General features: G+C 38.1%; 1 protein-coding gene across 1 annotated transcript; it reads left to right on the top strand.

The window, feature by feature from the left end:
* Positions 1-3,898: 3,898 nt before the first annotated feature.
* Positions 3,899-19,769, top strand: SLC25A16 (solute carrier family 25 member 16). The gene is made up of 9 exons (XM_086466650.1): positions 3,899-3,992; positions 4,989-5,081; positions 7,373-7,506; positions 9,169-9,232; positions 15,058-15,179; positions 15,705-15,771; positions 16,563-16,725; positions 17,608-17,676; positions 19,456-19,769. The coding sequence occupies exons 1-9, from the start codon at positions 3,899-3,901 to the stop codon at positions 19,610-19,612; spliced, it is 963 nt and encodes a 320-aa protein (XP_086322776.1). The 3' UTR covers positions 19,613-19,769.
* Positions 19,770-24,199: the final 4,430 nt, after the last annotated feature.

Genomic DNA, 24,199 nt, shown 5'->3' with positions numbered 1-24,199 from the left:
GAAAGAGAAAAGTCTTGGAGAACATGAGTTTAATGCAGAAACTCTGGAATTCTAATTGTGGTTTTGACAATGACTTCCTCATTTAGTCTTTCTTGGCCTTGGTTCTGTAGATAGTATCTACCTGCCTGATTGGCACTGAAAATAAGTTAACAGTGTGAGCATGCTGAACACAGACAGTTTAAGCGTTAATACCATTTCACATGAAGTAAGGCCAGAAGGGACTATGATTTTGTCTTCTAACGCCCATTATACAGGCCCATTACACTAATTCTAGTATTTCCTATCAGATGTTCCTGACCTGTGGTGGACAGCAGCTTGCCCTCAGTTTCTATTTTTATTGGAAATCTTGGCCCTTACTTCACTGCATGATTGTGCATGAGCAACGTAAAGCAAGAGTACAGAATGATCGTGTTGTGCTTGGCTGGTAAACACAACATCTGGGAAGACATGGCTAATTTTGCATGGACCCACCCATCATTTTTGGAGGCTTCAAATCTACAGCACTTCTGCAGTAAGCCCCATGATACCAGAGGGCATGAAGTGCATACCTCTTCCCTGCACCTATAAGGAAGGAAGAGGCCTGCTTAGCTAGAGAAATTTGGCACCACTGTATTTGCAGGCTCAGTGACTGCAAAGAGAGTCAGACACTTCTGTTCCTTAAAGACCTCACTGATATGCTATGGGTAGGGACTGTCAGGGGCCTGAGGGTGCCAACAAGCATTAATGGCCCTGACCAGCCTCATCTGGGGCCTCCACCCACACACCTGGTCCATGGGCCCAGGAGCTCCATTTAAGCTCAGGCCTGGGGAGGCAATCACTCCTTGTCTAAGTGACACTATAGGTGTGTTTCTTTCGAGTTCTGGCTCTGGCCTTGTTTCTTGTCTGGTCCTGGCTGCTAGATGAACCTCAGACTTGTCTCCAGCCTTGTTTAGGGCCTTATCTCCTGCTGTTCATGATTTACCTCTCTGGATGGACCCTAGACCTGCTTTGTGTCCTTGCTGTGATGGTTGATGGAACCTGTTCCAGCATCCGGCTCTGCCTGCCCTGCTGCAGTACTGCACCCTGTTGGTGAGGACACTACTCATGCTGTGGTTACCCTTGGCTCCTAGCTCATGTTACCTCAGGAAGCAGCACTGTCCTGTCTGCTTGCTAACAGAGATAAATGGAGTTTGAGATGCCCCACTGGCAAGGAATTGAGATTTGCTTGAGTATTTCCAAGCTCCAAGCCATAATTCCTGTTGCAGAAGGGAAAAAAAAAAAAACCAGCACAAATTCCTGAGTTTCATGTGGAGAGAAGTTCTGTACTTCTAGTGGTTTTGGATATGGTTTGGGGCAAATAAGCAGACAACTAGATAGATGTTACTTCAGATCATACTACAGATAATTAGTAAAGACCAGAAGCAAGTATAAAGTGCAGAAAAATTTTCTGATCCCTATAGCCCAGAGACATGACACTTAAAGATAACTTGTACAACTGTCTCAAAACAGAGCTTGAGATACATCAGCATTTGAAGATCACTGAGAATAATCTTTTTGGCAACAACTGCTATGAGAATAGCTTGCATAACTTTAACCTTGATAATTTCAATTGATAAATATTTGAAACATCTTTATAAAAACAAGTGTCCTCAACAACAACAAAAAAAATCAGAAATTAATTACAGCCATTGATTAAACTACTTACATGCTTGAACTTTTCCTCAAGTTAGTGGTTCTGTTCTTCAGTATCTTGACTTTAATGTCTTCCCCTGTTTATCATCAATCTGCCAGGGAGGGATGACATAGGGTCAGGCATGAATGTAATCTTGAGTGACACTAAAAATGCTGATGACTTTTAAGAATGGGTCATAAAAGCAAAGTCACCAGAGAAATTCTGTAAACGGCATGAATACCTCAAGGTAAAAAGATGAGGTGACAGCAGTGAGAACATTGAGATTTGAAGGTGCAAATAATGAACCAATACAGAAGCTAGTAAAGAAAGCAGAACTTCAGAGCATTTCGTGTTAGCAAGTACTAAAAAAAAGTAATACCCATAAAGCTCATTGCTGAACTCCTTTGTCTGTTAGTATAGCTCTATGAGATGTTCTGTTTAATTTTGCAATGCATGTTTCTTATTGCTGTTCTAAACACTATGCACTTATGGCACACCGTTCCCTAAATTACAAAGGTTGACAAAGTACTTTCCTGAAATATCTTGACTGTATCCAGAAGAAGTAACATCCATTTATACAGTTACTTGATTTTTCTAGTCATTGGTGAAGCTCTAGAAACTAGATGACTTTCAGCTGCTACTGTAGTTGCAACACACTTTGTGTGAAATCAGTAAATAAATTTTCTGCAGTTGGAGCTGTTAAAGCAGTACAATTGCTGTGGTTGGGGTGGTAGGGCTTTTCCCAAGCAGAATCCCAAAAGAATAAAAATTGTCTGGGGAAGACCACATGGACAGTGACTATAAAGCTTGCTTCAATAACTCACAGAACAGTTGCTTTTCCATTAGAGGCTTAAACATCAGAGTGACTTCAACAAAAGTTATGAATTTCCCAGATATATTAAAAATGTAAAAAGGCTTGAGAGTTTTCTGTTATAAAGGACTTATTCCATATTTTCTGGAAGAAATCTGTTCACTTTTGCCATGTGTTTTTTTATTATTGGAAAAAATGCACATTTCCCAAATATATAAATGACAAAATGATCAAATAGAGCAAAAAAAAAGTTTTCCCAATGCTGAAACAGACTTAAAATTAAGGAATGTAACCAATTAAAGGAAAAAATGAGTAATTTTCATTGAAGGCAGTTTGATACAAACAGGAAGCAAAAATGTTCCAGCAAATTTGTTTGGAAACGGGTTCATTTTACTTTTGCAAGAATTGAGATGTTTGAGTGTTTTCCTAACATTGAAAGACTGACTTTTAAAAAAGGGATTTTGGTACATGAAATATTTGAAACTTGGGTCAAGATATATGGGGCAAATGTGTATAAGAAATACATGAGTAACTGCAGAAATCTGAGAAGCTGACAGCATTAACGTTCTTCCCAGTGTCTGGCATCAGGTATACTCTCCTTCCCTACACCATGCACCAGCATTCAGAGACTGTGGGGGTTTTCTTTCAAGAGTCGAGGACAAAAGTTTAATTAAGCGTCTCCCGGAAAGTCCTATACACTGTATTCAACAGAGACATTGCAGAAAACCTGAAATTTGAAAAAAAAAAAATTTGACAGCTGCAGAGATGATAGTGGGCTTGACCTTTCCGATTCTAAAAAAGCTGGACTTTTTGTTTGTTTTGACATATCTACTTCCCTTTCTGATGCATTTTGAAACTGGAGTTTGAATAAAAATACTGATTATTTTTTGCTGGATATGAAACCACAGTCGTAGACAAAAGAAGCACTGATGTTCTAACACAAAGTTTAAAAAGCTATTTAAAAGCTTAAAAAAACCCATGTATTTTATTGTATAGCCTAATTAAAGCTATTTAGGGTTTGGTTGCATGCGCCTACGGCTCTAAAACCACGTATTTGCCGGAACGGGGCCACCGATGACCATTTTTAAGCGGCAGTAAGCGATATCGGGGGGTCACTGAGGATTCACACCGCCAGCCGAGAAGCCCCCACCCCGCGTCCGCCTGGCTGCAGCGCACGGGCCAGTCTGCCCCGCAGCGGCGCGGACCGGCCCCGGCCCGGGCGGCTGGCGGCAGGCAGCGGTGGGGCGGCGCACCCCGCAGCCGCCGCCTCTGACGCGATCCGCAAGCGCCGCGGCGCGGCCGGGACCGCAGTGACGGCGCGGGCCGCTCCGAGCTCCGCCCCTGCGCCGCGGCGGGGGTGCCGCGCGGCACCACGCGCTGCCCGTCCGCCGCCTGAGGGAGCCGCCGTCGCCGCCTCCCGCGCCCAGCCCTGCCCCATGGCTTCCCCGGCGGCGGCGGGGCCCGGCGCCGCGCTGCCCCCGGGCGCGGCGCGCCGCGACTTCTACTGGCTGCGCGCCTTCATCGCCGGAGGTGGGTGCCCCGGGCGGGCCCCTGCCGGGCGGCGTGCGGTGGCCGGTCTCTGCGAGCCTGCTGCTAGCGGCGCGAGGCTGGGCGTTGCCGGGGGAGAGCAGGGGAGCCGGGCCGGGGTCTGGGGGCGGTGGGGCGGGCAGGCAGGCGAAGGTCACTTCCGTGTCAGTATCCCCGGTAAAGCTGCTGTCGAGAGTGTCGTCATCTGAGGAAGCAGGGGACTCTCTTTTTTTTTTCCCCCTTTTCCCCCTTTTTTCCCCTCATGTGCTAATGCAGGTGACTCGCACGTGTGTCAGAACCGGCGAAGCGCCCCGGGTAGTCGCCAATTAACTGTTCAAAGAGCCCCAGCCCTCGGAAGGGCCCTCGGGGAAGGCGGGTTGCCCGTGTCGCGACTGCTGTCGTGAAGATTTAGGTGGGGTGGAGTGGGGGGCGGGAACACGACACAGCCCCGCAAGCACAGCCGCGCGTTTTTGGCCTCCGAGAGAAAAAGCCTGCTTATTCGTGCCGTGGGGTGTTTCCCCCAGCTCTGTGGTTTGCAAGGGGGCAGGAAGACGTCGTGTTTATTTAAAGTTTTCATGTCACGCTGCGCTTGCTGTCGGGTCTGGCTCTCCGGAGCAGCGCAGGGTACACGGCAGACACGTAGCCTGCTCCCTTGGGGAAAGCAGCCAGGGCCGCTTTCCGCAGAAGGGAAGGAGGAAGCAGGGTGGAAAACTCTTCACTAACTTTCTCTGAAAGCTTCTGCTGCCACTCCGGCAGCTGAGGGGTGATGGCCTGGGTTTTTTGTAATCAGGAAAAGTAGCTTAGGCATTTCTTTAAGGCTTTAAGGGTTTCCTGACATACTTCTAATAGAAGCTGTTTACTTGTTGTCGGGTTTTTTTCCAGTTCTTGAGTTTCTCCTCCCCTATTCCATTTAAAAATACATTAGAAAATTCCCTTATTTATCTGCTGATGTAAAGAACTCTTGCATCCCATAAATTTTCTGTTTCCCCTCTTGGAAAGGTGTTGCAGGATGTTGTGCCAAAACAACTACTGCACCACTGGATCGAGTAAAGATTTTGCTGCAAGCTCATAACCACCATTACAAACATCTAGGTAAGATGGCTGCTGTGTGTCTAATTTTTGGTTTTAAATGCAGTGTGTGTGGTTTGGGTATGTTGATTTATTTGGCCATGTGGCCGATAAAAAAAAGGCGCTAATCAGACAGAAGGTTATGTCTGTCTGGTCAGTCTCTGTGTCATGTTTTGTTAGTGTTGGAAAAGAGAAACAAGGCCCTGCGCAAGTAAGTTATGGTATTGGTTGCCCTGTTAGAGATTAAGATGTCAGAATAATCTTCAATAAGGCGTATAAGAGCTGGGCTTGATCTTCCCCTTACTGAAGCCAGCAGGAGATTGGTTCATCCTGGTTCAAGCCTGGATCATTTCTGTCAAAACCGTCAGCGCTGGTAACTGCCGCAGTGGGCCCGCTACAGCGATCGCTGGTTCCCAGGGCTGTGGGAACCGGTGCTTTTCAGAGCCTGGTAGCCCTCACGGTGGGGGCTGGCGAGTACAAGACAGCGACCGCTGAATCCTGCAGGACTTGTGTGCGCTTACACTCACAGCAGTGGCGTGGTTGGTATGAATTGAAGATAGAAGCGTATTTGTGCTTGGCATGAGGCGCAGGTGATCTGTGTCCGGCATCTGTGTTGCATCGTGGTGAGAGAATAAACTCAGGGTTGTCAGCATGTTCAGAGCCATTCTCTGTGGGCTGTAACAGTGCCCTCTCGTGCATGCTATTTGGGGTATTTCATGCCATGTGTTCTTGAAAGATGTCGTAACTTGTGTTCAGAAATTTAACTGTGTTACAGTTGTCAAGAAGAAAAATAATAATTTTGAGTTGGTTAATTTTACAAACTTCAAAATTTTTAACTTAGACACTGAAGATAATTGGTTTTTAAAGGCTGAAAAAATAAATCCTGAAACAAAACTCAACAGATAGGTATTCACTTCACTCTACCCAAAAGGGAAACGCAAGTAACGTGGCGTTTTGGTAAAACAGTCACATAAGTATGCACTCAAATCTGCAGTCAGAGAATTGAAGGCTGAAATAATGGGTCTGACTGATATTTTTAAATCCTTATTTTCTGTTTGCTTTGTACTGTGCCGTAATTGGCAAGTAAAATCTTCTATTTTTCCCTATTTAGGGTGTTAGATATGATGCTGATTATTTGAAATCTGTCTGACTTGAATGCACATTCTTGTTACATGAGGCAAAAAAGAAAATTATGTGGATGAGATACCTGTAAGTGCAGAGACATGATGGATCAGTTAATCGAAGTCACCACTGAATGTTTTTACTGCCCTTGCTCTGTGGAGTTCGAGCCACATGGATCTCAGAGCATGTGTTTTAAGAAACAGGAACAGTAACTCACCATTGCAGAGTAGAGAGAAGTTAGAATCATGGTATAAGTATTTTCAGAAGCGTGTAATAAGCATGACATCCTAAAAATGCATTTGATATTGTAGTCTTAGAACTCCAGGAACTAATTAATACTTGTTTAATTTAAACTTCACATGAGAGTTTGTCAACTACTCTTTTTTTTTTTTTTTTTTTTTTTTCCTGCCTGAAGGAAAGATAAATGTGTAAGCCTTTTTCAGGTACAGCTCTTTATATTATTAAGTAGTTGCATATGAATGAAAACTGTTTAACTGTTACAGTTTATTCCTTAAAAACATTAAAAATCCAATTTAACAGCAATTGTGTGTAACTAATAATGTGTTTGTAATAAAACTAGGTTTTGCCCAAGCTTTGTGTGATCTTGTGTTATTTCCCACCTATTAAAAGGGAATAGGATTGCTTCTTGTTGCAACAACTCTGGGACAGGAAGTGTGAGATTTTTAAGTTGAAAGTAATGAGAGTCTGAAGCTTGTTTACTTAATTTCCTCAGAGGTGGCATTTAATCTGTAATTTAGCATGTAGCAATATTAGATTGTTCTCCCATGGTTTTAGATTTCTAAGTATTTATTAATTTATTTTGAATTGACTGAATGGCAAGTCAACCAGTTTCCTTCCTTCCGTGGCTAGTTAGCTCTGCAGGTGGATGGTACCACCTGCAGCAGGATTGCCTGTAGCCCAGGCAGGTCGTGGGGGCTGAACGCACGAACTTGGGGAGAGCTCCACTGAGGCTAGGAGGCGAGAGAGCTGACGAAATTTAGCCTTAAACCTCCTCCTTCTGGCAATGTTTGGGCATTGAAAGTGGATTTTTCCACTCTCCATAGTTACATGAGCAACATGATCTGGCCTTAGTTCTGTGCATACTTTCTTATTGTCAATGATATTTGCTTGATTTTTTTATTTTCCCCTCCCCCAGTGTAATTGTTAAATACCTCTTTTTGTGTTGCTGGCAGGAGTGTTTTCTACATTGTGCGCTGTCCCCAAAAAGGAAGGTTACCTTGGGCTGTATAAAGGAAATGGGGCAATGATGATTAGAATCTTCCCTTATGGCGCAATTCAGTTTATGGCATTTGATCAATATAAAAAGGTAGTTGAACTTACTTTGTTTTTCTTTCCTTTTTTTCTGCCTACAATGAACACAGATTCTTTAAGTGATCGAAAATAACACTGAAATCTTTTGTGTCTTAGTAATTTAGCTGTGTGTCTTTTCTAAGGTTGCTTAGTTTTATCTGAATCTACCCATTAAAAATGCCAGGGCAATAAAACCTTTTGCAGTGTTGCTTAAGGAAAAAAAATTCTCACCGATTTTTGTACTTTTGTATTGTTGAGAATATTTTTTTTTTGATGAAAGAAAAAGGTAGTCTACAGTCTGCTGCTATTTGTATTGCTATAAGGTAGCCCTTTGTGAATAATGTAGGAAGAAAATGTAAAATGGAACCTCTTTATTATATCGCATTGTGCTGCTTAGTCCTTGATGGATAGAATAACTTAAACTTGAGAGTCTGTGTGGTTATGACTGTTATATTTGACCTGACAAACAACTATGTCAGGCTCTAGGTAAAAATGAGCTGGAAGAGAAAATGCTAGTTTCAGGGTCTGGCAAGACTGGTGGATTCCTTTCTGCTCTTGTGCATTTACTCTTTCATAGTAAATACATAATAAATCCCTGCAGCATTTTTTGGAGGTTAGGTGTTGGCATAAACATGTTTTTAAACATTGCTTATATGTGGTGAAAAATACCATTTTACTGTTAGCGATGAGGAATTCCATGTTTGAAAGGTCAGATTTAGTACCGAGTGAAGTAAATTGCATGATCTTTACTGCAGTGAGATTGAAATTGTCATTCCCTTCCCTAAAGAGCAAATTTCATACAGCTGATACAAAGAAGTAACTGTAACGAGTTTCACACGTTCCTTTTTTTGTGGTGTAGTCATAAATGCTGTTGATCTATGCTTTTTTTTATGTTGTGTTGAATAAAAGGCTGCATATCATGCTTTATAATGAAATGATTTTTGAATCTGAAAATTTCAAGAAACTGCTTAGCATCACAGCAGTTTCTTTTATCTATTAGTTGACAACAAACATTCAAGATGTTTTGCAGGAATGTGTAAAAGGGAAAAAAATAAAAACAATTCTTAGAGAAGGAAGATGTGAAATGATCTTCTTTATAGCAGAAACTGCTTCTTAGATAGTCTCAGTTATTTGATAAAAGCCTGGAAACTAATTTCTAACTTCCTTCCAGGACGTAATGTAACTTAGGAAATTCTTGCTCTCAAATGCTTGTCCAGTTTCTCAGTTGAAGTCTGAAAAATATCTTTATAGGAGTACGTTTCACATGCTGTGCGTGGAAGAAAGACTTACTTTTCTCAAATGTGTGACTTTTCAACTTTGCTCAGTGTCCTTTGCTCTCCACCATGCAACAGGGATAGTATTCAGTTTGCCTTGTTTGACACACGGTAAAGATAACTAAACAAACAGTCTAGTTCCTGAAGTAAACAGTACAAATACCTTCAACTAATTGTTTTGCCTTGATAGTAGAATTTTAGCTCTTTATGTTTTTAATAAGAAGTTGGTAACAGGAGCAACGTTCAGAAAATTAACAGTAATTAAGTGCTCTGGTTTGTATTTGTAGTAGTGTAAACTTCTTGTAAACAGCTACAGAGTTTGCATTAATGTGCTAATGAACCGTGTGATGTACTTCCCTGTATGTTTTGATATACGACTATTGCAAACGTTCCCTATTTTGTAGGTAATAAAGAAGCAACTTGGGATTTCAGGGCATGTGCATCGATTAATGGCTGGATCCATGGCAGGTATGGTTTTGTACTTGGATTTCAGACATCCCTCTTGCTGAAAAGTTAATATTTGTTTAGAGGATGATTTGATGTGTTTTCAGGTCAAACTGTTGCAAATTTGTATTAAGCAAAAATACTAGTAAATGGTTAATGTAACAAATAGTTGCCTAACTGAAAATGGTCTAAGAGTATTCTTTAAAATGTATTTGTTCAAGCCTTGAATTCTGTGCTGTGTTGTAAAGCACAGCTTTTATAGTGTTCATTATGGCTTAAAAAAAAAAAAAAAGAAAAATCCAGTGCCATCAAGATGAAGTATAATGAGGCAAGTTTTAGTAGAATTGGCTCATCAGCCTGTCTGCCGTTGCTGCTAGGTTGAATATAAGACCATAGGAATAGAGAGAAATGCAGCTCCTTAAATGGGTGGATTCTTTGGATTTGCCAGAAATGTCTATACTTCTCAACATCCAAGGCAGGATTGTCATGATACTCTTTAGATCATGTGTGTGGACGTTAAAAAACCCCATCATTTATCAATTAGTGCAATAGCTGTAGAAAAACTCATTTGTAGACTGCCAGTATATGGTATGATTATACATTTCTGTCTGCCTCTTGCTAGTCAATTCAGCCAAAAGTAGGTGAGAAAAAACAGGGAAAGGTAAGTGATAGTGGACTGGTTTTAATTGAGGTTGTTTTTTGTGTGCTTTTACTTTGTAAAACAGGCTTAATACTGTCTAGTGACAGTCCTTAGTTATGACATGAGTATTAGCTTCCTCTGGAATAAAAACACTGGAGTTTGTTAATACTATCTTCAGTTAAACTAGGAAGACCTCATGAAAGTACTGTGGCTTTGCATGCTATCAGAGGAAAAGAAAGAGAATGACATGAAATAATTCAAAGATCCAAAAAACTAGCAAAACCCATTTGGCAAGATATGTTGCAGACCTTGGCTGGCTTTCTGTCTGAAAGAAGTGGAAAAAATACATAGAATTTTTCTTTCTTCTCCCCAGCTTTAACTAAAGAACACTTACAGTTTAATTTTTTTTTTCCCGAAAGCTTATTATTAGCTTTTTCAGGAGCCTTGTCAGAGATGTGAAACCTGACTTGTGAGGCGCTGTGAAAACATTGACTAATCAGCTTAACTCTGCCAGTGTAGGATGTGCTGGAATTCTTTGTGTAGATAATTAATAGCACCTGGCATTGTTTTAAGCACCTTACTGGTTAAATCTGGTTTGTGCGGTTAGCGTAACAGAAATAAAATTAATATACAGTACTATCTGGAAACCGTGATCAAATGAAATGCTTTGTGTGGTGCATTTAAGTACAATATACTCAATAGTCTGGTATTGAGAACCCCAAAATGTGAGTAGATGAGGTAGACTTAGGTGTGCAGTGAAATAAATATAGCAGCCAGGTATAGGAATGGTATCCCATGTGAGTGTCTTACTATTTGTTTACTAGGTGGGCATTAACTGCTTTTTGGGATATTCATTAGGTAAATAAGAGGGAAGGGTTTATATTGAGTATGCCAAGAAGATACAGAGGAGGGAGGCAGCACTAAGAAGAGCATAGAGTTTGAAATCTGATACACAAGTTGTCTAGATTTGCAAACAAAACAGGAAAATACTTTTAAAAGCAACTTGTAATCTGTTAAATCCTGTGGCTTAGTCTCTTGCTGGCTCCAATAAGGGATATTTAGTCATTTAAGCTTGGAAGAAACAGCAAAAGGAGACGGTGTGTTGCATGCACCCCAGTGTTGGTGGAGAGGACCCCAATATTATGCAGCTGAAAATGGATAACCTTGTTTCCCTTTCCTTTTTTCTGCTCTACACCATGTAGCCACACGGCTGTCTGTTTTCACTACTGTGTACGCTACTGATACTTAAAACTTGCTTATATCACTGTTTCCAATATTACCTGAATCAGCTTCAAAGTGGCGGGAAACATTTGAGTATCTTCTGTAACTGATAAACAGGATCAAAAGCATATCCACAGGGAAAAACAAGGCAATGAGGATGGGGGTAGTGGAGTGAGAGAAAAGAAAAACCTATTGTAATGCATTTATTTAAGGAGGCCAAGTTAAAGTTGCTGTGGAAACTTTAACTCTGAATTTCCTGAGTCTTGTGTGATTCAAATTTCGGCTGTAACACCTCATTAACAGATAAATGGTGTATAACTTCTTTTAAGGAAAGACAGAGCTGGGGAGAAGATAGAGAAATCATAGAGGTTAGTGGGGTTTAGGAAACAAAATGATCAAGTAACACCGGTATCACAGGATGATTTTGCAAACCTAAATATTTTTTTTAGTTTTCTAACTGAAAAATCTGAATTAAAACACAGAAATGTGTATTTCCTCCTCTGCACCTGATTAACTTAACATCTAGTCTTTTTTTTCTTTTTGAATTTTTATCTAGGAAAAACTCAAGTTCCATGAAACTAATACAGAAAGCATGGGGTTTTCTTTATGTTTACTTTTAGTAAAAGTGATTGCAAAATAGTACTGATCTAGGAGGATGCTGACTGTCTCAATTTTAAATAGTATGTACTTAACAGTTACCTGTTTGAGTTAACATTTTAAAAGAATCTGTGCTGTTTATTTCTTTAGGTGCAATTCAGAAAGAAACAATTATATATTGGAGATCTAGAGATATTAGGACTTGTAAATTAGGCAGTTCTTTAACCTGCCTCATAAATACTTTTTGTCATCAGCTATTTCTCTGTGTGTATAGTTCCTGAATTACTCAGATGCCTCCTTGATAAATTAATCTTTATACTAGTTAAGCAGCATATCTTCTGCAGTTCAAGGCTGTGACTTGTGCTTATCCCTTTTTGAACTGTATACCTCTGAATCACCTGCTAGTACTTAATTTGATCTGTGTAGTTACTGATAAAGTATGAAGAACATAATACAGAAATCATAAAAACTTGCCTATCAGGTATGTTTGCAGTACCTGATCTTTATAAATGTATTTCACTTGTGTTTTCTTGCTCCAGATGTTTTGTTAATTTTTATTTTCAAAGAAAGAAAATTACTAAGAATAGAGGAATAGCAGGAAAATTAGGAGACAGAGATAAATCCCTATACAGCTAATCTCATTGTTAACTTGCAAAGCCTGGGAAGCAAATCAAGGACGGTCTAATTCCTGTTGTGCTTCATTGGCGCTAAGTCTCAGTAAAGGTCTGTGTAATGCAGCATCTTGTCCCCAAGAGTGGTCAAAGGTGCTTGAGGACAATATGGTAAGTGAAGAATGATCTTTCCTTGAGTTCTGAGTCAGCATTTGCAATAAAAAAGCATGCTCTTTCTGAAGGAGTGGTTCCTTAAAGGAGGGTGGCGCTATGTTGCCCTATTATGATTATTTCAGATCAGACACTGGGAATTGCAGTATGTATCTCTTAACTGTTGAGATACTTCCAATTCCATCCTGTTTAATGACCCATGGGAGAGATTTTTGGCTCAACTCCCGTTATTTGGGATAGACTTTGCTTCCTCAAGACAGGGAGTCAGCCTTAAGATGCTGTAGTCTGATTCTGATAACTCATAATATTTGGGGAGTAGAGATGAGATTAGTAATTTTGTAGACTTCACCACAATGACTTTGGGTCCCAAAACTGGCTGCCATTCCTCCCAGAGAGGTAGTGTCTCTTCTGAGCCCCAAAGGCAATCTCCATCCCTTGTATGTACATTTTGTTTATCTGAACAGTAGGCAGTAACCTGCCTCTCCTGGTTGCTCCAAGAAAGCATGTTTTGTGGCTGATGTTAGAAATCCTTTTTTTTTTTTTTTTTTTTTTCAGAATTCATGGCTAGACGATTTTAAGGAAAAGTGAAAAGAAAATAATATTTAAATCCTTACTATGGTTTCTTTCAGTTTCATCTGATTTTTTTCTTTTTTTTCAATTATACTATTTTTGGACTATGTTCACTGGTTAGTACATTCTCCAAGCTCTTGGTTGGTCTGTTTGCTAATCTTTGTTCAGAGAGTATTTCTGGATACCTATCAGTGCATGATTGGAAAGAAAAGGGGGATAAAGTTGTCTGTTTTCTGAAGTGGGATGACTTTCTTGTGAACTCTTAAGCTTTGTAGAAGTTTTTTTTTTTTTTTTTTCCCCTGTATTAAAAAAAAACCCCAACGGTTTAAATTAATCCATTTTACAATATTTCTGGACATCTCGGGCAATCCATTAGGAAGAGGCTGTAGTCTGAGGGGTTGCATTGAATAGTGTAGGTCAGTGGAAACAGTCCTACAGTTGCTTTGGTATTTTGCAGCTTCCAACTTTTGAACCCTATGGGCAAGACAACATCAGAAATCAACTGCAGATGTCTGCTTTTTGTTCAGAGGAATTGTCCAAAATCTCTGACAGAGATGTTTTTGTCTTTGAAAATAAATTACTGGTAGGATACTCTGGAAGGCCACAAACTTTATTCTCAATTGACAGTTGACCAATGTCAGATTTTTGGATAGCTCACTTACAGTGTTCCTTCCTCCCCCTCCATCTAACCCTGGTATTTTCTGTCAGATCATTCATCTTACTAAAGTTGCACGTTTTCCCTCTTGGCATAAAAGTTTTGAAGAGTTTGTTTGCTGGAGGAGTTGTGTTGTATTTGGATTCTGTTGTTGGTTTGTTGTTTGCTTTTGTTTGTTTGTTTTTTTCGCCCCTCCCTATTGCAGTTTTCTCTTGACCTTGTGGAAAGGAGGGGAAATGATACATCTACAAAAAGTGATATCATTGAGAGACTACTAAAACTTAAGCGGAAGTGGCAATTTCCTGCCAGCATAAAAAGCATGCTTATCTTCTTTAGGGCCAATTTTTAAGGGTGATGTTTAGCTAAATCAAGGCGAGCTTCTAGAAAACAGTATCAATCACGAATTGTTTTGCTTTCTTTTTCTCTTTTTCCCAGGTTTTTTTTTTTTTTTAGTGACAGTGGTATACCAGCAGAAAATGACCTCTGTTTTTAGTAAATAGTTTTAACTTTTCCCTCCAAATAATTTGTCAGCAATTGAGTGGTTTATCTCAAAAATTAGCAGTAGGAAAGAATTTGTTACTTGGCTAACTGTTAGAGGAGTTACTCTCTTTACTGGCATTCTGTTTCCAAAATTACAAGTTGGTCAGCACCTAATCAGTCTTGAAGCAGTTCATAACTGGATGAATCCTAAGATTTTTTTTTTTTTTTTTTTTGGCATCTTAAGTCTAGAAATAGGTTTTTTTGGTCAGAGTTTTAAAACAGAAGTGCTGGTGTAACATGAACCATTAAAATGGAGTAATGCAACACAGTTAAGTATTCTTCATCAGTATGATCCCGACTTTATTTTAAAAGTCATTAGAATATGTCTGGTATTTTCAGATGCAGTAGAGAAATACATGTATCTATATCCAGTAATCACATCAAATTGTGACACAAACTTTTTGAAATTAAACATGTAAATTTGGTCGTTTGATTTTTTTTTTTTTTAATTTATTTTTATTTTTTAAAGATACGGTAGGATTCGGTTTCATGGTTGCGATCCAGGAAAGCCAATGCGCTTGACTAGCCTGATGCTTATGAGCCACGGACTTAAATAAGATTGCTCCTGTGAATACAGTTAGGCCCATAAATTTTTGGAAATCAAGGCCTCGGTGTGCAGCTTCAGTGAACACCAAGTGTAAACATAAATCCTTTGTGTGTTGCTGAAGTTAGTGTTCCTATTTGCTGATTATAAGTGAATTTAATTGTTTGTTTAACAAAATAATTTGTATATGCTATTATATTCACTGCCACAAAAGGAAATTCTACTTTTCAAAATAATCCTAGAATCAGATAAGGTGTAGGTGAGTTTTGTTTGCTTGTTTTGTTTTTGTTTTTAATAAAGGTATTACAGCAGTGATTTGTACTTACCCTCTTGATATGGTTAGAGTTCGTCTGGCGTTCCAAGTAAAAGGGGAACACAAGTACATGGGAATTGTCCATGCATTCAAGATGATTTACACGAAGGTATTTTTTCTTTTAATCTTCAGTCCTGTCAAAGCAAAATATGCTCTTTAAGGAATGTTGCACTGCATTGAAAGTACTGGCTTAGTAAAATAACATGACTCCATTGCGTGCACATTGAATTTTTTAATGTAAAAAATTATCTGGGTATGCTTCCTTCTACTTAGGTTGGTAAGATGTAGCTAAGACTCACGTAAGTGGGAGGTCAAAAACAGCAGAGAGAAGTTGGTTTTCAAGAACAAGTAGTAATGATACCAAAAAATTTGGGGAGGAGGGATATGTATAGTGCCAAAGTGTCTCCTAGATTATGATGGATGTAGATTTTTCTCCTTCATTTTCACTTCCTTATCTCCTTTGGAGCTAGGCAGTTGTCCCCTCAATTCTTCGAGCACAAGAAATGGAACTTGATGTTAGCTCCTTGCTGCTAGATAATGCTAGTCAGATTGCTGTCATATGAACCTCTATGAACAGTCATAAGACATTTGTTGTATTTCTTGCCACAAATGTACTTGTATTTTTCTTTCAAAGGAAGGTGGTTTTAGTGGGTTCTACAGAGGGCTGATGCCAACTGTTGTAGGAATGGCGCCATATGCGGGTAAGTTAAAAACAGAACATGGCAGTCCTTCAGCAGTTATGTGCGCTACTAAATTTACATAATATATTTACACACCTAGTTAATTAGCTTCCGTTAAAATCAGGGATTCTGTTTTTTACTGAATGGAGAGGGAAGGCCAGTAGAAGCATTTGCAACTCTTCAATCTTAATCTAGAATTGATCAGTGTGTGTTAAAGCATCTTCAATAGGCAAAGCCTGCCTTTTCTGAAGCTTGGAGTTGAGAGGGGAGAGGTAAAGTAGTGGTTCTTTCTCTTCTGCTTCCCAGTTCTCCCACAAGAAAGCATGTAGAATACTTCTCTCAAACAGGTAGGTCCGTGAGAGAGCAGAGCTCTCAATAGATGGAGACTTAGAGCCTCTGTATTGGCTCCATCTCCTGGTGACTTTTATGTACGTACACAAGCTAAAGCAGCGGGTGACGTGGGGTGGAGGAACGTCAGAACTGCCCAGCTAAACTACACTCATATTTGGAAGATGAGAGATGTTCTTCAGTCAAAAAGATCTTAGGAGTTACTCCTAAGAGCAATCCAGTAATTTAAACCCCACAGTCTAGCTTATTTAAAGGATTCTTTTAATGTTACTCATAAACACTAATTAATTTGGACAGAAGGTACTGTAGAAGTTATTTGTCTCTTTCTTTCTTCTTAGGAAAAACTTCCAAAAGAATTGGAAAATAGTTTCATTTTGTAATTGCAGCTTTTTGTTTATGATGATGATGCATCAACAAATAGTTTTCTTTTTTATGAAAGTACATAAAATTAAATTTCCTTTTAGGTTTTTCATTTTTTACCTTTGGTACCTTAAAGAGCATTGGACTTGCTCAAGCACCTAACTTGCTTGGACGGCCTTCATTAGATAATCCTGATGTCTTAGTTTTGAAAACACATGTAAATCTGCTGTGTGGTGGCATAGCTGGAGCAATAGCTCAGACGATATCGTAAGTTTGGGTATTGTTTGGGTTTGTTTTTTTTTTTTTCTATATAGCTGTTCATTTTAAAGAAACTTTTATCTGACAATATGATTTTGTCTAAGTCTAGTCATTAGTAAAGTTTTTAAATCAAGTTAATCAGACACTGGAATTCAGTTTTTTCTTATTGCTTTGTTGCCTAAACATCTATTTAATCTTCAGGGTCTTTAAAGATACATGCATTGAGTCACTTAAACGAATTCAGACCAATCTCCTAAAATCTTCTTTGGTAAGCTATGAAATTTGGACCATGAACATAATTTGCAGAATTTTATTATTAAAATTTACTTTTGAAACAATGTAACTTGTGAAGCCATAGAGTTTTTTTTAAAAAAAAAAAAGAAAAAAAAAAGTCTTAGATATTGTATTTGGCATTAATTTTTTTATTACTTTGCCTGCTTTGTCCATTCTCATGCTTTCTTTGTCATATTTTGTTTTGTCCATAAAATAAATTAATTTAATGGACTTATATGGCATCGATTTTTCACTAAATCACTGCATTACAAATGTCATTTTATATTAATCCTTAAACTGTTAATTTTATTTTCAATTCAGGTGTCTTCTCCCTCCAGCATTTTACAGACTGTTTTATACTCTCATCTGATCTTCATGTGTCTTCCTTACTCGTGCCAAATGGAATATATTAAGAGATCTGATTTGCTGGTTTTGGTTGTATAGGGGAAGTCTCCCTTTTTGGAGAACTTTCAGCTGTGTTGAGAATCTGAGCCGGATTCCTGACTCGCTGAAAAGGGAGCTTGGAGGTTGCGCATGGACTTCTTTGTATTTTTTAAGCAGCATTCATATAATCATCACACAGCTGGTTGAACTGCTGTTCCAATATCTCCTCTGTAGATATCCCCTTGATGTAACTCGTAGGCGAATGCAGTTAGGAGCGGTTCTCCCAGACTCTGAAAAGTGCCTGTAAGTATTTTCTTTTCATCTGTAGTAACTGGATTCTTAGATGTCTGAGCAAAGTTGAAGTCTTAGTTTTAAAGGGTAAAATAACCGAAAAAAAAAAAAAAACCCAAACTGCTATGTTGTTGATTACTTCATTCTTTTAATGAGTGAGTTTTTACACAGACAAAAGCTGCCATTATCACTCTGGGGTTAACAAAAATAACTGAAATCACAATGACATTGTTGTTAGCAATACTGTGTTTGTATTAGTAAGATACTTTTTGTGTGTTTTAACTCAACTTGCGATGTCTTTCTTTAATATCAGCATGATCGCTGAGAGACTGCCTGCTTCTACTGAAATTAAATGTTTTGAAGCATTTTTCAGTAGTGCAGAATCTGTTCCATAAGATGATTTTCCATGACTGTTTTATTTGACCTTTCTTGCACTTATGGTAATGTCCCACACCCCACATGTAGTTGGGGTTCCTCCAGTAGAAGTGGAAATGCCTTAACATCCTTAAAATCATAGTACTAAATCTGCTTTCATCTCGAAAAACTTCCTGCATTCCAAATTGCCTCAACCAAATTCAATTCCAGTACAGTTTTATCTTGGTTACTTCAGTCTTGTGGAACTGTGTATGTCTAAGTTCAGCGTGATTCAGTGTGAACCTCCTGCGTGGCGAACTGGATCTTACTAACAGTAATCTGTCTTCGTGACCTTGCCCAAACGACCTAGATGTTGCTTACTGTGAAAGCTGCTGTTCTGTTTTCCTTAGCAGCCTTAACGTTTTGTGTGCTTGGCTATTTTCCACTCTGGATACTTTTTAAAATAAAAATGTGTTAATTGTTCTTGGGGTTTTACTTTCTGCATTTGTGAGAGCTACTTTTACAGACAGTAGGCTTCCCAATTTAACATCATCTTTGTGACTGCATTTGGAGAGCTGTGCCTTGGAGGCGAGTAGACGTATATGTCTTTAGAGGATGAGAGGATAAAACAAGTAGGAAATCTTGAAGCTTTGAGGCATATGGAGGATATTCTCAAAGAGCAGTATCTTTCATAGCTTGGAAATACTGAGCACCTTACAGATTTTTACATTGCTTTGCATTTAATGTCCCTTTGCTCAGTTTCAATATAAGTATATGAGGAAAATCGTTTTCCTTGCAGATACACTGCAAATTCTGCTTTTAATAAGGTCAAATATTATATACTTAATATAAATTCTAGCATTTCTCTTTTTAGAGAAAATACTGGGTCTTTGTCATGGTGGAGGAAGCTCACACATGCAAGATGTAAAATACAGAGCTAAACATAAATTTTATATGACAGTTTTAGGAGGACGGGTAGTACAATTGAGTGCTCAAAGAAAGAGTATGGGATGCAAGCTAAATACTGACCTTTGATGCAAGAAACGTGAGCTACATTGGGCAAATTGTTTCTGTTACTCTGTGTTACGTTTGTAAGGAGAATTGATGCTTCTCAACTCCTTCCTGCCAGATAGGCAACAGAATATGCATAGCCGTTCTGGTGTAAAATGTCTTAATATGTCTTTCCAGACTGAAACTTATTTAGATGGGATTGCACTGTCCTCCTTCCAATGTACAGCCCTTGTGCCCAAGCTTCTTGCAGAAGCTCGGACTGTCTTCTGAGTCCTAAAAAGACTTACAATGCTTTTGCTATATGGAGTGCCACGGGTTTTTCTCTCTAGATCTCTTAAGAGCCAAGTAAACCAAGTGTCTTGTATTTAAAGAAAGTGATTTTGACTATGTGTTTCCAATAATGATTTGAGTTCTTATTTTTTCCAGTACAATGGTGCAGACACTGAAATATGTCTATCAACAACATGGAATACGAAGAGGATTATACCGTGGTTTATCTCTAAATTATATTCGTTGTATTCCTTCCCAGGCTGTGGCTTTTACCACCTATGAACTTATGAAACAATTCTTGCACCTCAACTAATTTTTTTTTTAAAAGACTTTCCTGTAAAATACACTATCAGTCCTTAAATTATATTGGTGAGTAAATTACTTGAAGTTTTGGAAAAAAGCTGTTACTGTGGAACTGCTCTTGTCTGAGATTTTTATTTGCCAAAATGTGGTTAATTTCCTGGAATAAAACCAGGAGATGGATCAAAATAAACATTAGTTAGCTATAAACATTTTTTGTACTTGATTTCTAGGCTTCATTAGATTAATGTTAAGAATTACTCAGTTTTAAAATTACACCCACATCTTATACGGGTTTCAAGCTGTTAGCTATTTAGCTTTATCACCGTTCCAGGAGTTACACACATGGTTGTATTGCTTTTTAAGCTACTAGTTAGACATCTGTTCTTCTTTAAAGATTAAATTGAATAAACTGATTTGAACAAAATGCAGTCATTTTCATATCCAAATACTTGCCAGCTCTGTCGAAGGTGAACTCAGCAGACAACTTAAGGATCTTTCAGTCTTTTTTTTTTTTTTTTGTGTACAAGTTTTCTCTATGCAAGAACAATGCTTATATCTTCAGATTGATACATATAGAAGTCTCCTCAACCATTTCAATTAAAAAATGACAGGATGTATTTAACATTATTAGAAATCTTGCAATTTGGAAACCAGTTTCTTGACGTGCATTCTATTCTAAAAAATGCTGTATCTACACAAATAAAATTGGGAGAACTTTTACAGTGACAGGTGCTAGAAAAGAGCTCCTTATGGCAGTTAGCATGGGCCTAATCTTACAAAGCATTTCTGTACCTTTTCTCTGGAACCGAGTGTTCTCGGTTCAGTTTATTGAAGGCTGAATATTTTATGTACTTTCCAGTACTAGCTTGTGTAATAAGTTTGTCCCTACCTCAAAACATGGTGACAAACAAGACTGCATGCTGCTGCATTTGCTTCTTTAGGCATATGGACCATGTTCAACCTTGCGCGCAAGAAAAGAGAATGAAGATTATATTTGAATCTGTAGATGTGTTATGTACTGTTTCTAAAGTATGGTATGCAATAGACTATTACATGTTTTTCTCCTCCTGCAGTTCCTTTTGTAAAGCGGAGTTATTTTCCAGGCTTGTTTATACATGATTTGCATTTGTACTTTTGATTTTCCTTACTTGATTCAGGAACCTGTAAAAACTGTAAAGCATTTAAGTGATGTAAGTTATTTATTTATTGTAAATATTTTACCAGTGTCTTTTAAAGATTGGTAATGCCTATGTTAAGTGGTAGATGGTTAGACTGATTTGCTTAAATTTGACAAACTGGATTTTGAGTTACATATTCGATACCAACTTTTGTGGCTCAATTTTTTTCCCCCCAGTTTCTTAGAAGTATGGTGTTTAACAATATAGCTATGGACAGAGAATGAAATGTATTTGAATTTATTTTATTAAAAGTTTTGAACTAATGTCTTGGTGTGATTTGTATGTATGTAGTGCAGCCAGAACGAACACATGTTTCTGGAATTACCTGTACATTTGCCCTTGTAGATAAATCTGCATAACATTGTTATTCTTAATTAAGAGACAACAAATCAGATTTTTCATCTGATCTTTAGTTTCACTTAAAGGAAATATCACAGTGAATTTTTATCTTTTATAGTCCTTGCAGTAGTTAAATCCACTGTATTTAAAAAAAAAAAAAAAAAAAGAGATTTGCCATTTTTCTTTCCCGTATTGTTTTACTGTGTGAGCAAATAAGCATCTTCTCAGGTGCCAGTTCTTTGCCATGTTAATACTGTTAAGGGTGTTTAAATTTAGAGTTTTACATCTTAATTTTACTAAAAGTGATACATTTCAGGAACTCAAGTAGGTTTCAGCTGTGTCATGAAATGTTAAGCAGTTCTGCAGAATAAAGGAGAATCCAGGATATTCACTCTTGAGAGGAAGGGAGCAGTAGAAAGTATCCCCTAAGTAACTGAGTAGGATGTTGAATGTGAAAAATATATCTACTGGATGAAAATGTGCTGTATTTTCAGGATTGGTTTTTCAAAATAAACTTTCAAAGTGTATGAATAATTTTAAATTTGGCAGTATTTTAGTACTTTTGAGCAAGGTCTATGAAAGGAAAATACTTTTGTGCTGGGGCTAGATGGGAGGAAACTGGAATTTCTAATACTATTTTTTGTTAGTAGCTATTTCTAACCCTTTCTGGAAAGCTTATTCAGGTATTTCTTGTTCAGTTAGAACACAGAATTTATTTAGAATATCTGACTACCACAGTGGAAACATGGGACTTTATTGTAAATCCTTTCTTTCTTCAGCCCTATGAAAACTCGGTTTAATTTCATTTTGAACTACTGAGTGATTTATTCACTTGTTTTTTCTTGTCTGTCTCTTCAGTATTTTCAGTGTACTGAACAAGCAACATCTAATTTTAGCCAGTAAAAAGTACAAGATTAAGCTCTAGCCAAGCTCATTTCTATGCCTTAATCACATACTTTCTAATTATTTTTTTTCTGTTTACTTTTTCAGTAAACAGAAGGGGCCTGAATATCTGGTTTTGTCTTTATTTCCTAAAAATTAATATCATAATAGTACCATAACTAATAGTTCTATCCAGTGAAGTAATTATTTTTGTGAAGAACTGGTTATGTAGCCTTGGATAATATTATTAAACTCTTAAAGCCACCTATTTCCAATACTCTTTGACATAAAAGTAGACAAGAAAGCCTCACCATTTTAGGACTCCATCAGGCGAGACAGTTTCATATAGGCTTATCCATGATAGGTCTTGAAAATCTCAGTCTCGGAGGAAGGGTTGTTTCCAGTGATTAAACATTATTTTTAAATTAAACCCCATACTTCCTCTGCACATTCTTACAATTGAAAATTTTGCCTGCTAAAACTAAGGCATTTATGTATGACCAATATTGCAGTTTACACAGAAAAGTTTCATGTATTTGAACCATTTTTTTACACTGATTAATTCCAATGTCTCTATTTAATGACTAATATTCTCCAGATGTTTTTTGTTGCTCATTTAGATAAGCTGAGACCTTAGGGTAGACAAATTCTGTTGACACTCTTCAAATTCTTTCCCTCCTTCCCTGAAAAAGGCACTTGTAAGACTTCTTTTATATTTACAACTCAAAACAACTATGTTTGTTCAATTCAAACAGGTATAAAAGATCTCTGCGCTTGGCCCTTAACTGTGTTTTTATTCCGTGCAATTAGTGTGAGTCTGTTCGGCTCTGAGATCTCATGATGTGAGTGTCAGACTGCCCCCTGAACATCCTCAGAGTGGATCCCAGGATGCTTCAGGCTGGTCTGAGCTATGTTTCCTGTACTCTCATTCTCCTTTGCACTCCTGTTGGCAGGATCTGACCTGTTCTCTTACCTCAATGCCAGTACAGTTGCATAGTGAATCAGTTCAGGAAGCTGACGCCTTTCCTTGCAGCTAATTTATACTGATTACTTCTGCTATTTAACTGTACCTTTGGGTGCTGTTTGACCTTTTGCCTCATCCAGGTTAAGTGGACTAGAAACCATGGTGCTTCCACTGATCTGATGAAGGGTTAACCCGCCAAAAGAAATTAATGGATTCTATTTGTGTCACCTTACCAAACCAGCTCACATTGTGGCTGCACGCTTGCTAGATCTGATGCAAGGTCAATTTAAGCTCAGATTTAGCTTTAGCAAAAAACTTACTATCTGAGGTGGTAGCAGGCAAGTATATATTACTGAATCAGTTTCTGGGGAAGATGCAGCTGTAGGTTCCTCTCATAGATTTCCTGGATTAAACCTGTGGCCTAAAAAATGAGTGTATATAAAGCATATTAACTGTTTGTAGGTATACTAACAAACAGCTAACTCCCTGTTTGTCTCAGGATTGGAAGGAACAAGTTTTACAATAAATTCGTCAGTTTACACAGTTCAAACTTGATGGAGAACACTGATGTATCTTAAAACTTTAAGAGTGTTTTTCTCAACCACTGATGTCAAAAAGAATTAAAAGAGCCATAGTCTGAACACTATAGTTCAACTTTTGGTACTCAAGTAAGGTTTGGTATTTTTCTAGATTTCATAGACTCTCTGTAGAGATTCCCCAGACTGCTTGGATTTTAGCTAACTTAAAAAAAAAATTTAAAGCATATTTTGTACTTTTATCACCATATTCTGTTAAGATATTTCTTTTTTAGTGTATGAGAGGTGTATAGGCAACATGAAAGAGACTACAGAACATGAGGTTATCAAGTGTACAAAGTAAAAGTATTAATGTAATCTTTTAATACCATAACAAATTATGTGACTGTGCATTAAATAGTATCAACATGTAACTATTAAATGACAAGTAAGCTTGTATTAGAGGTTCTGCAATGGAAAGCAACATTCATGTAGTTTACTGCATGTATTTCAGGACTATCCCAAAGAAAACCAAAGGGGCTAATTTAAGTATGTTCTCACCTTTTAAAATTCAAGCTTTGATCCTTCTGTTGGGATGTCTAACCACTGGCCAAAACTGTCGTCTTTGCAGGACTAGAGCCTCAGTTTCCCAATGTTTGGCTATGTTAAAGAGATACAAGACCAAATTCTTAATTCATCATTTTCCTAAAATTTAAACT

The sequence above is a fragment of the Leptosomus discolor genome, chromosome 6 (assembly GCF_034619465.1).
Source record: "Leptosomus discolor isolate bLepDis1 chromosome 6, bLepDis1.hap2, whole genome shotgun sequence".
Lineage (NCBI taxonomy): Eukaryota > Metazoa > Chordata > Aves > Leptosomiformes > Leptosomidae > Leptosomus > Leptosomus discolor.
Note: the sequence above shows the minus strand (reverse complement) of the source record. Positions and strands in the feature narration are given on the sequence as shown.

Coding starts and splice junctions, on each gene's coding strand:
- SLC25A16 (XM_086466650.1), top strand. CDS start 3,899: ATGGCTTCCCCGGCGGCGGCGGGGCCCGGCGCCGCGCTGCCCCCGGGC. Junction 5,082..7,372: donor CCACCATTACAAACATCTAG/GTAAGATGGCTG, acceptor TGTTGCTGGCAG/GAGTGTTTTCTACATTGTGC. Junction 9,233..15,057: donor AATGGCTGGATCCATGGCAG/GTATGGTTTTGT, acceptor TTTTTAATAAAG/GTATTACAGCAGTGATTTGT.